Source organism: Schistocerca americana, chromosome 5, assembly GCF_021461395.2.
Source record: "Schistocerca americana isolate TAMUIC-IGC-003095 chromosome 5, iqSchAmer2.1, whole genome shotgun sequence".
In the NCBI taxonomy this organism is placed as follows: domain Eukaryota; kingdom Metazoa; phylum Arthropoda; class Insecta; order Orthoptera; family Acrididae; genus Schistocerca; species Schistocerca americana.
The window spans coordinates 23,470,315-23,483,449 of NC_060123.1; the positions used below are offsets into that span (position 1 = coordinate 23,470,315).

Below are 13,135 nucleotides of genomic sequence, written 5' to 3' on the forward strand. Positions count from 1 at the left end.
GTAGTAGTATTTGTTTCACAGTTATTGCAATTTTATGATCTGCAGATTCTAAAATAGTAGTAACAGGTATGGCAATCAGTCGCAAGTAATGTTTATTACACGTCTTCAGGGCAGTTAAAACCTGAAAACCACTTGTATATACCCATAGGCATGCTGTCCCAGCTGGACTACTCATGTCGGAGGTTAAGTGTGAACTCAACCTATGACATGACTAGTCTAGTAGGGACTGTGTGCGTATACAAAGGTTTTAGTGTTTTAACTTACATTTATGGCACTGAAGATGATGTGACCAAAATCTAGACATGCAATAAACAGTACGAAGTGTGATTGTACAATTACAAGCACATTCTTAAAATTTTCCAATGGTGGAACTTACATGCCACTATGATGCATGTCCTTCAAAATAGTCCCCTTCTTACTGAACACACCGACTCCAACAGTGTTTCCACTTTTGGAAACATTCTTGTAAATTTTTTTCCTGAAGTGTGTTAAGGATGCTCTCTGTACTTGCCTGGACGTCTTCAGTTGAGTGAAATCGCTTCCCTTTCAGTGATAATTTCAGTTTAGGAAACAGGTAGAAGTCCTCAGTGGCCAAATCAGGGGAGTATGGTGATTGTTGAAGCACAGGAATTTTGAATTTGGTCAAAAATTCAATGATGGAGAAGGCACGATGAGCCGGAGCATTGTCATGGTTTGGCACCCGACTCCTCTCTTTCCACAATGCAGGCCTTCTCTTCTGCACATTTTTGCACAAATGCTTAAGGACACATTTGTAGTATTCCTGGTTAATTGTCTGTCCTCAATGGGTAAATTCATGATGCACAATACTGGTTGAATTGAAAAAATCACAAACATTGTCTTCACCTTCGACCGACTTCGCCATGCATTTTTTTGTCATGGTGAACATGGAGTCTTCCACTGCGAAAACTGCACTTTGGTTTCAGGATCATATCCACCCATGATCCATCACCTGTAATTACCCTGTTTAACAAATCTGGGTCATTTTTAGTCCAATTAATTGGTTCTTGGCACACTTCAAGTTGGTATTGTCTCTGGTCACTTGACAACACGACAACACTTTTGGAATGAATTTTGTGGACACTTGACACATGTTCAGATCATCAGTTAAAATTGGCTGAACTGCATAGAAACTTAAATTATCAGCCATCTCTCTAATTGTAAGTCTGTGATCAGAGCGCACTAAGTCGCGAACTTTCACACCATTTTCATTTGTTTTTGAGGTGGAAGGACGGCCGGACCATGGTTCATCTTCAAATGATTCACAGCAATTTTTAAATCTGTTGAACCAGACAAAAACATTTGACTGGATCATACAATTATTTCCAAAAGCTGTTTTTAATATTTCATAAGTCTCAGAAGCTGATTTCCCGGTTTTAAAACAAAATTTTACCCAAACTCTTTGCTCCGTTTTTACATCCATTTTCATGTAGACGGAATCTGGCAACAAGCCCTAACAGACCCGCACTCAACCAGCTGCCGCAACGAACTGAATAAGGAAACAGTTTCCTGTCAGAGGGTGTTCAAGGACAAGGCAACGACTCACTCCCCACCCTCCGTGTAGCTGCCAACCAAACCAGTAAGCAGTAGCAGATCCATTCTTAAAACTTTCGAATCACACCTCGAATTTGCGACTGATTGCTGTACACTTTGCTACTTGAAATGAATGCAGTTGCTGGGCACAACTGCTTCACTATGGAATCAAACATTTTAGAATAGTCTTTGTCCTAACTGTTTTTCATTTGTGGTATCAGGTTTTGTATCTTTTATTTGATTCTGTATTGCTAATTTTCTGACAATAAATCTGCAATATTTTTCAGTATTCTACTTCTTCCTTCTTTAGTTAGATTTTAACAGTACTATGTTGTGGTCACACTTTGCATATTTCCTGTGGTAAATTTTGCATTGCTTGATTCTGTTATGGTATCTTCACCGTACCGTGATATATTCTAGACATTTTACACTTCATTTCTGAGTGTAGTCTAGGTGTATCATCATGATTTGGGCTGTTGGAGCAAAGTGTTTGTGATTATTAGTCCTTTCACTTTACAAAACAATATCATACATATAACGTAGAGATTGTTCTTCAGTAAGTTTTCTTATTAGTCCTTTCACTATACAAATTGATATCATACATATAATGAAGAGATTGTTCTTCGGTAGGTTTTTTTAGATCTATAAAGATGTAAGTACGTGCAGTGTTAACATGTATTGTTAGTAGTGGTGAACGAGGTGGCACGGAAGTAGAGGCACTGGTTCGGAGAAGCTGAATAGAAACCCCTGTTCAGCCAGCTTGATTTAGGTTTCCCACGGTTCCAGTGAATCATATGAGGATAAATTCCAGGGACGATTTCTTTATAAACTTGAGAAATGATAATCAAAAATATCAGTTAAGAAATAAAATTACTTTTAGGACATGTAAGATTGTGTGTAATTTGAAGATCATGCTGCATGCTGATCTATGTAATCAAATATGTGCAAAATACTGGTGGGAACATCTTAGTAATTTTTAACTTTGCTCAGAATTATTTTAGTAGAATGAGCACATTGATACTGAATAAATTCAGTGAAAAATTGAGACTGCAGGCTAGTATTTGTTGAACAGACTTACAAATAAAATTGTTAGAATAAATTGGTTTAAAGAATGAAATTGAACTATTTACTCCAGGTGTCAAAGTAATATGTGACAGAGATGACAGGTATTTTGTCAGAATTTTGTTTGTAGAATATCAAATACAGTATCAAAACTTCCTAACGTATTAAACTGTTCTCTAGCCTAAGTTTCACAGCCAGTTCTGTGTCTGACAGTACAGCTCTCGTTCAGTTTGACGTTGGCCTCACTCATGTGGTAAGAGCTTTGTGTGTGATAAACAGAACTTGGCATTTAGGTAGTGAGCAATGGAAGTTTTATGCACTTAGTTCCTGTCCGTTTAGTCCTGACTCTGACTCTCAGAAGGGTGCTTGGTTGGTATTTGCAGTTCAGTCCATGAGACAGGGACTCCACTGCGAAGCACAGCTGTTTTCATGCCATGACACACATGAATTGCTTTTTGTTAGAAGAGTCCATAGAATTGGGGGAGCTGAATGGAAGAAATTCCATTAATATACTTTTATACATGTTGAATTATTTTATTTTGTTGCATAGATAATTAATGAATCATGTGACTACATAAGTTACCTGTTCCTGGATCAGTGATATTTAGTGGAAGATCATAAAGAACCTCTTTCTCCTCCTCCTTCTCAACAGTGCAATTGTAAGTTCAAATATTGTTTTAAACTGTTTTTATTATAAAAATTGTAAAGCTGATTTTGTACTATGTAGGCACTTAAATTGGAGCCTGTAATATGATGATACATAGCATGGCACTGCAATCTTAAGACAATAGATTCATACGTAAAGAGTGGTCGTCCAATGTTAAATTATGATTTACAATGTGTTCCCAGAGGCACCCTGCAAAATGTTAGAAGGATGCATGAAAATTGCCACAGACTGTCCCCTTCTTCATTTATCTTGAATGATAGACATAAGATGTCACTTTTGTATTCTTTGCCACGTCAATTACTTTCTTTCTAGCTATTACATGTATCAGCTGTTAAGCCCTGTATGTTTCAGAACTATATATGTCATGTCATTTTCAAGGCTTCTTTAAAACAGCAAAAATCTTCTTGATTTCGCATTAGTTCCCCTGTTGAGGTTAGGAAATAACTATGGTACGAAATGGCATCGGAGGCCAGCAAAGTTAGCAAACACCAATGACGACGACAAACGCAGAAGTGCAGGTGAAACGTGATTGTAAAAGCTTGCACTTGACCTTGCCATTTGTGTAACTACAAGAAATGAAAGATGATAGTCAAAAACACAGGCAGAGAAGTGTGGTGGGTTGGAGAACATATTATGTTGCAGGCTGACAGTAAGATTGTGTTGTGAAAGAAATATTAATATTTCAAATAACTGCTTGTTCTGTTGCCACTGTTTGTAAAAATATGGGCCTGTGTTTTCAAATTGACAACATGGACAGCAATCACATTTGGCTATTGAGAAATGACTAGTACAACCATGAATACACTGCATGTATAAACTACTACAAAGTTCTCCATGAATATCTCCTAGCAACTGGTACTGTTGTTCTGCCCTATCTGGGATATTCAACAGCAGCAACATGCTCACCTATATCACCAGATTCACACAGTATTATTCTTCAGAAGATGGATAATGTAATGGAATAATCAGCTAATGAAGAACCAAGTGAGTAATGCCACAAAGAGGTGTTTTAAGAGGTTGCAAACAGTATTCAGCTGTAGAACAACTGAAGGGGGTATTTTATGTGCATGGAGTCAAGTACCACTTTGGATCAGAATATACTAGATAAAGGACCATTTAACAGATACAAAAAGAATGTGATAATTGCCTTGTGTGGAAGAGCCTAAAAGTGAAATTACTGTATATGTTTCCCTCAAAATTGTAATTCTTTAAGTTGTATCTTTTTCAGAATACAGCAATTGTTCAAGCAACACCATATCATACAATACTTGCATTGCATGACTCGTGAAATGACAGACTGATAATGAGTCAGGAATTGACCACCTTCAGCTGTATGAGTCTACTCATTGGCATTTATCATGTAGTTCACATTCTCTTCAAGTTGTAGCACTTACTGCTTTTTACCTAGTATTTTGCAGTAGTAAGGACTGCATTGCATTTTGTTTCGGGTGTCAAACGCTGTTATTATTAAACTTCTTAGTACTATTGCAGTTACTGGTGTCTCAAATCAATTTGCAGAGTGAAATACTGACATAATCAGTATGTCAGTAAACATTTCTGCATGTATAGTGTTTCCAACATCTACCTCCATACTCCGCAAGCCACCTGGTGGTGTGTGGTGGAGATACTTCATGTACCAGTGTCAATTCCTCCTTTTCCTGTAACAGTGGCAAATGGTTCACAGGATGAATGATTGCTAACAAGTCTCTGTGTGAGCTCCAATCCTTCCAATTTTATTTTCATGGTGTTTTCGTGAAATATATGTAGGAGGAAGCAATATATTGGTTGACTCGTCAAGAAACGTACACTGTTGGAACTTCCACAGTAAACCACATTGTGATGCAGAATGCCTCTCTTGCAGTGTTTACCATTGGTTGTGCATATCTATAATGCTTTTGTGCTTACTAACTAAACCTGAAATGAAACAGGCTGATCTCCTTTGGATCTTATCTATTTCCACTATAGATCCCATGTGGTAAGGGTTCCAGACAGGCGAACAGTGTCAAATGAGGGTACTATAAGCTGCCTCCAGTGTCGATGGACTGCATGCCCTGAGGATTCTTCCAATGAACCTGTCCGTCATCTGCCTTGTCAGCGATGAATTGTATTTGGTCATTCCACTTCGTATCGCTCCGTGTGCATCCTCCTAGATATTTTACGGAAGTAATTACTTCCAGTGATTTGTCAGCAGTTGTGTAGTCATACAATAATGGGTCTTTATTTCTTTGTATATGGTGTCCGTAAATAAAGATCCAATGTCAAAAAGCTGTAGAAAGGGAACCACTGCTCAGAATGATGCCAAATTTGAATAGCATTTTATTGATGCCGGGGAAAATACCTTGGGGTGGGGATAAGCAATGAAAATTTTACTGCACATTTACATCTACATAGATACTCCGCAATCTGCCATATGGCTAATGGAAGAGGGTAACTCTTACCACTACTAGTCATTTCCATTCCTGTTTCCACTCGCAAAATAGAGCGAGGGAAGAACGACTGTCTATATGCGTCCATATGAGCCCTAATTTCTCATATCTTATCGTCATGGTCCACACATGCAGTGTTGTGTAGGAGGCAGGAGAATCGTTCCGCAGTAGACTTCAAATACCGGATCTGTAAACTCTCAATAGTGTTCCTTGGAAAGAATGCTGCCTTCTCTCTGGGGATTCCCATTTGAGTTCCTGAAGCATGTCTGTAACACTTGTGTTGTTCAAACCTACCAGTAACAGATCTACCAGCCCGCCTCTGAATTGCTTAGATGTCTTCCTTTAGTGCAGCGTGGTACAGATGACAATCAATCAATCGGTATTCAAGAATAGGTTGCCCTAGTGTCCTGTATGCAGTCTCCTTTACAGATGAGCCACACTTTCCTAGAATTCTTCCAATAAATCAACGTTCCTACACAATCCCCACAAGTTTGACAGTCAATATTTTTGGCACTGTTAGTTAGGTAAGTCCATTCACCATGGCCAGGTGATGCCACATCAGATGGGAGAAATTGGTTTGTAATTGTCCGGAGGCCAAAAACTGCATAAAAAGCAAAATGACCTCAATTTCTAATTGCTGTGAGACTGGCACAAGACATATTCAATATGCTGTTCACTATCTTCTGCCACAAGTTGAAATTGAGAAACAGAATCTTCCACAACAGATTGGAAAGCCTCAGGGGTCACATTCAGAATGTGTTGTGCAATTCAAGCCTTCAATTCAGTTCATAATTGGAGCACTGAACCCAACATCTTTCAGATAACTCCACAGCCAGAAATCGCGCGGATTAAGATCAGTTGATCTGGACAGCCAGGCTGTAGGAAAATTACTGCTGATAATTGTAGCATATCTAAAATGCCACAGCCATGCAGCAGCCATTTCACTATGCGAGGATGAGTGCCATCTTGCATAAAAATGACCCTAACCACACATACACCCTGTTGAGGGGTTAGAATAACATTGATATGCAAAAGACTCCCATAGCGTTTACTAGTGACTGTAGGTAACACGACCCACAGAACTTGTCTCCTCGAAAAATATGGTGCTATGATAATGCCTTCAGCTTGTACACCATTGTCACCTTTGCAGAATAAAGTGGTACCAGTTGATGTGCATGTAGATTATCCGTTGCCCTGATACTGCAATTCTGTATGTTGACATGCCAATTCCATACGAGCAAGAGATTCCAGAGTGAATATTTGTCTTGTCGATAGGTTAACATTAAACAACTCCTGAACATGGATGATTTTGTATTGATAGTAGCGCAGAATGTTTCGTAGGAATTCATGCACCATGCTCACAGGCATGTTCAACATTTGGTCAGTTTCCAGTGCATGGCATATTTGCACACCACCGCTTGACCTCTCCTGTAATGCTGTGGCCACACCTTTGACATATATCAGATCAACTACTTTCCTCCCTCTGCACTACAAAAGAACCTGTTTCTTCAAATTTTGTAATCTTTTTCCTCTTGTAAATGAGCTTTACCAGCAGCATGCAATCTGTCTTGGAGACAGTTGTGTTAGACATCTCAGATGCAAACTGAGGAACAACTCTATGCCGCGTGTCTATTGAGGTGGATATTCTGATGCATACAGTGCCATCTATTGGTCTTTTTCCCCCTATGACATTTCCAGCCATGCCAGTAATATGCTGTTCAAATTTGACAACATTCTGAGCAGTGGTTCTCTTTCTACAGTGCTTTGAAACTGGGACTTTACTTACGGACATTCTATATATGCAATACACATTACATTTGGTTATGTTACGAGTCAGCTACCACTACCTGCACTAATGTGTCTTGGTCCTCCGCAGGTCTTCCTGCATTTAGCTGCAATTTTCTAGTGTTGCAAGTTCTCTGTATGCAACAGCATTCATCTGCAAAAACCTTATGGAACTTATGACATAATCTACTAGGTGAGTTTTATGTTGTGAAAAATAGTAATCCTGTAACACTCCATTGAGGTGTGCCCAAATTTACTTTCAGGTGTGAAGGTTGCTCTCCATTGAGAACAACATGCTGTGTTATGTTTTTTTGAAACTTCTAAATCTAATCACACAGTTGGACTGACATTCCATATTCTTTTAATTTGTTTATTAGGTGACTGCACAAAACTGTGTCCAACACCTCCCAAAACTCATCTTTATAAGTAAATCAGTGTTAAAAAATTAAGACATGAAGTACAAAAGCAGTACTATGTTAGTATTATTTATCCTGTGCCTGTTTACATCGTGAGCGTACTGGTGTGTAGTATCTGTAAGTGGTTGTTCTTTGGAGGGCGACAATGCCCAGTGGCGCAGGGAGTCGCAAGCAGAGGCAGTTGTTGAGAAGCTGTGGAAGGTGTAGGCTGCGTGAGCCAAAGGCGGTTGCATAGCGAAGGATTTATCTCTGTGTTTAATAGTAGTGGCACACAGTTTGAATGATAGTGTGTTTATGTTTGTGCAGTGTGATAAAGGAAATAAATTAAATCTTACCAGTTCTTAATGCATCTCCATCAGTTAGTGCCACATCATTGCATTTAACAATGAACAAAGTCTCGATATACACGGTCAACTACAACAAGAGGATTGTAACATAATAATCCTTAATTAACCCATATAATCTCCAAAGACGAATGTAGCTTATAACATGGTGGTTGTTGTTTGTTTCTCAAAGGAGAATTGCCTTACAGATTTTCAGTGTGCTACTTGAAACTAGGAGTTATAAAGAGTACATAATTATGACATATTGAAATAATGGTGTAAAGTGTTAGAAAGCTAGAAGCATCACAAACGTATAAGTTTTTGTGTCTTTGGCCCCTTAAATTTTGATAAAACTATCTGCAAGCAAGCAGAAAATGAAACGGAAATGGAAATGATTGTATGGCATTTATTGGCCGGGATGGCCCCTCCGGGGTTCGGCCACCATATTGCAAGTCTTTTTAGTTTACGCCACTTCGGTGACTTGCGTGTCAGTGATGATGAAGGACACAAAACACCAAGTCCCCTGCCGGGAATCGAACCCATTAAACTAATCCCTGTGTGGTTTATTGTCTGAAGTAAGCCTTTCAAGTGGATGCGTAACTATGTAGTGTGAGTGGCCATGATGAATATGTACATAAATTTGTTTTTCATGGTGCCCAAATGAAAAAATGAAAGGTGAACCACGGTGTTAGTACGTAGACCACTCCTGGAGCACCACCATGGGACCAAGGGGGCAACTGAATGTAAATTGATGGTGTAACACACGCTGAGTACTGAAGATTTAGGATTTAAAACAGGGTATCATTAACAGTTCACCTCACTGCAAGAGAAAATAATGGCAGTCATTGAATCAGAAGACTTCCTTTACACCTCTTTTTTATAACTCACAATAGTAGTTCATCACTTAGACAAATTGTAATTTGCAGAGAGCATGCTTTTTTTGGCTTAAAAAATTGTAAATTCCATACTCTTTCCCCCAAACACGTAGTGCATCTCCTTTTACCATCTTCCATCTGTCAAATAAGTGAGCACCCAAATCTTCTCTATCTGGTGTACACTTTCTGTAGGTGTGCTGATTAGGTCCAAATATGGCAAGCTCAAAAATTATAAAAGTTATAGTCGCAGACTACTGTGAAAGCACATTAAAAAATGAGTATTAGTAGACGATGTTATCATATTTGGATTAGCTACAAGATAAGAATGTGGTAATTGAATAGTAAACTTGTTTTGAGAAAAATACTTTTTTGCAACATACAAATTTATCCTTGTTTGTTGCCGGCCGTGGTGGCCAAGCGGTTAAAGGCGCTACAGTCTGGAACCGCACGGCCGCTACGGTCGCAGGTTCGAATCCTGCCTCGGGCATGGATGTGTGTGATGTCCTTAGGTTAGTTAGGTTTAAGTAGTTCTAAGTTCTAGGGGACTGATGACCTTAGAAGTTAAGTCCCATAGTGCTCAGAGCCATTTGAACCATTTTTTTGAACCTTGTTTGTTTTGTGTACTACGAAAATTTTGTTAACTTATTTGTTTTGCTGTAATTTTTAAAAGGGAAACATTTTATAGTAGTATTTACATTTTTGGTCCTCTTTCCTATGATTCTATTGGTATGATAGTAACCTTTGCATGTGGTTAATCTAACTTCATTTTATAGGTCCCACATAGTTTTGAATAGTTCTGTACATGCATTAAAACTTACATATTATTATATTTATAAGTCAGTTGGATAAAAACACAGCATTTGTTTCAGTATCAAGACGAGGTTTGGATATGATGCGGGTACGTGCAACAGACCCAAGGCCTTGTCCAAAATGTGGGAAGATTTATCGTTCAGCACATACATTACGCACTCATCTGGAGGACAAACACACTGTGTGCCCTGGATATCGTTGTGTGTTGTGTGGCACTGTGGCAAAATCACGAAACTCTCTTCACTCCCACATGAGCCGACAGCATCGAGGCATCAGCACGAAGGACCTTCCTGTATTACCGATGCCTTCCCCTTTTGATCCAGAACTGGCATCAAGATTACTGGCGAAGGCAGGTGTCAAAGTGTCAGCAGCTGAACTACGTGCACGGGCTTCTCCGACAGGGCCACGTCGTCCTGAAATGAGGCTCGAGGTAAAAACAAACCATGTGGGGGACTCAGTAAGGTATTCTAGTGCACCATCAGAAGCAGGGAGCAGTATTTATGGTGGTGATGACCCAGAAGACCTGACAGTTTCCAACTCTAGGTTTGGAAATGTTGAACTTACACCACTTTCACCATCTGGGAATTCTGCCCCTGTAATTACAAAGGCTGGACCTCCTAAGCATCATCAGAATCCTGCAATAGCAGCAAAATCTCTGGAGGCATTGGGCATGGGTGCACCTCCTATCGGCAACAGACTTGTTGAAGGAAATCGTGCACCTTTACCACCACCACCTCCACCAACACCGTCTGGAGCCTCTACTGGTAGTGCAATATTGGACACTTACCTACAATTTATAGCTGAAAACTCAAATACTTTGGCACTGGGATTGAGTCGTGAGCAAGCAGCTGCACATGTAGCTGCTGCTGCCGCTGCTCAGCATGCTGCTGAAGTTGCCTCAGTGGAGGGTAAGATTGGTTTAGCTGAGCAGACACCTGAACGGGTTGTGGATCGAGACATTTTGGAAGACATGGAATCATCAGGAGCAGATGATGATGATTATAGTGAGGATGAACAAGAGGCTATCAAAGCAGAATAAAAATTTGGCTTGATTCACCCCTGGATTTGTACTTCATGCTCAGTTTCCCATCTCCTGACACGGGTAAGAAGTATATCATAAAAGAAGAGAAACTGTGTTGAAGTACAAGAATTCCTTCCATCTACCTCACTCTCAGGATGTCACAAATGTTTTAATTCTTTCTGAATTTTTGTGCATATAAAATAAACATTCAGGTCAATGTAAAAGAGAATGTGTTATGTTGAGAGACTGGTTTAGAGTGGCATGTCTATTTCTGATATGCATAAATTCATTATCACTGGTTTACTATTGTGTTTGACTAATTTATGTATCTTATATTTTTAGGTGTTAAGACATTTTATATTATATTTCACATAATTTATTTTATACTTTATACATTTATTATTTGATGTGTTAACCGCTCTTTTTAGAATTTTACAATCAGACATTTTGACTGAACATATTCCATCCTTCTACCTCAATTGCCATTTTGTAAAAAGAATCTACGGTCCATCTAAAACGACGGGAAAAATTGTGGCAAAGATTCTTACAGGCACTTAAGCACCTGAAAGTCACTAGCATGATTATCTGTATGTATAAAATTTATTTTTACGTTATAGATTACACTGTTCCAAGAATAACTCTTGGTTTATATAAACCATATACCACGAGAAAAATTAACGATTGCTATACTGAAGCAAATGTCATATTTACTGTATTTATAAAAGGGCATTTCACTATCTCTATTTCATATTATTTTCAATGGTTTTAATATTATTAAATCTCCATATTCACAGGGAGAGGTATTTTGTATTGCTTATTTTGTAAATATCGCACATGACAATTACAGGAGTCTAGTTAGTGCTGCAATACTCACATTATTTTGTTAAGATTTTTTATGGAATTTTATTTTTCGTGTCCTATCAATAAAGTTCTCAGGTTATCTTCTGCCCTGCAGTAGAAAAGTTTTATAAGTGATAATATTTAACCATTTACCACTATAACTGTCATAATTTTTGCCACGGGTTTGTGATACTCACTTAAAATAAAATTTCAGTTGTTATGCGTCCAGTAATGAATGTGGTATTGCAGTTCAATTAAATTGCAGTGGTACTGTATAAATTATTTACACTCATTTTCTTTCTTCTGTTTTGAAGTGTTGTTATAAAGAGAGAAACATGGAAAACTTTTATGTGAATGTATGTTAAAAGATGAAAATTACAAACATCATAGGAACAAAGGATGGAATGCCTTCTGCTACTGATATTCATACAAGATTTTAGATGTTGTTACTATTATTGTGTACATTAACCAGAATTGTGGCTTCCAGGGTGGAGTTGCTCCTGACGTCGTTTCACCTCAGTTGCTAGTTTTCACATGTGGTACATAAACATCTCGGGCTTTATTTTCTAATTACTTCCACAAAGTACAAAGTTTGTAGCAAAGTCTGTGGTGCTAAATTCAATATTTATACCATCAAAGAAAAGAATGGGCAGGGAAAGAATAACTTTTATTGTCACAGAATAGCATCATGATCCTGAAACTCGCTATTAGTACCTCACTCTCCTGACTAGAATTAAGCGGGTCCCCCGAGCTATATGGGGCAATTGCTCCTAGGTCCTCAGGAATGTAAAATACATGTGTTAATTAGTACATACTGTTACAAACTCAGATACCTCATTTTTATTGTTATGACATCTCTCTACAGGTTAGTAATAAATTTTCTATCATGTATCATAAGTACTCTTCTTTTAAATTTTTTAATACAAGGGATGAGATGACAGTTATCAACATATCGCAACTACTGTGTGCCTGCATTTCATATACTGAAGAATAAAAATTGGTTTTTCAAATTTCACAATGTGTGTTCGAAAACTTTTCATATAATTTAGATTAACTAACCTACTTTTGACCATCATTACATTCAGTCATCTCGTTCCTTCCAGTACAATCACAAGGATGAATTATTTATTTACGAACTTGTAAAGAACAAATTTTTATACTGAATAGCAGTGTGTGTGTGTGTGTGTGTGTGTGTGTGTGTGTGTGTGTTTTCCATGTGGCAGTTCCTGTAAGAATGCATACATCATAATGATCAGAAGTTTCATTCAAGTTTCCTCTTTTTTTATTTCATATATTTGTCTCAGGTATTTTCTGTAATTTATGTTTTTCTTGCATGTGTTCTGACATATTCACATGCAC

The 13,135-nt window shown here is 38.2% G+C and overlaps 1 protein-coding gene across 5 annotated transcripts in view; it reads left to right on the plus strand.

The window, feature by feature from the left end:
• LOC124615737 (protein abrupt) overlaps positions 1–12,033 on the plus strand; it is a 94,842-nt gene extending 82,809 nt beyond the window's left edge. For all 5 annotated transcript variants that reach the window (XM_047143816.1, XM_047143813.1, XM_047143815.1 and 2 more), the window contains one exon: positions 9,975–12,033. In XM_047143816.1, the coding sequence (XP_046999772.1) occupies positions 9,975–10,954 (980 nt within the window). In that variant the 3' untranslated portion in view covers positions 10,955–12,033. The remainder of the gene's footprint in view (positions 1–9,974) is intronic.
• The last annotated feature ends 1,102 nt before the right edge of the window (positions 12,034–13,135 follow it).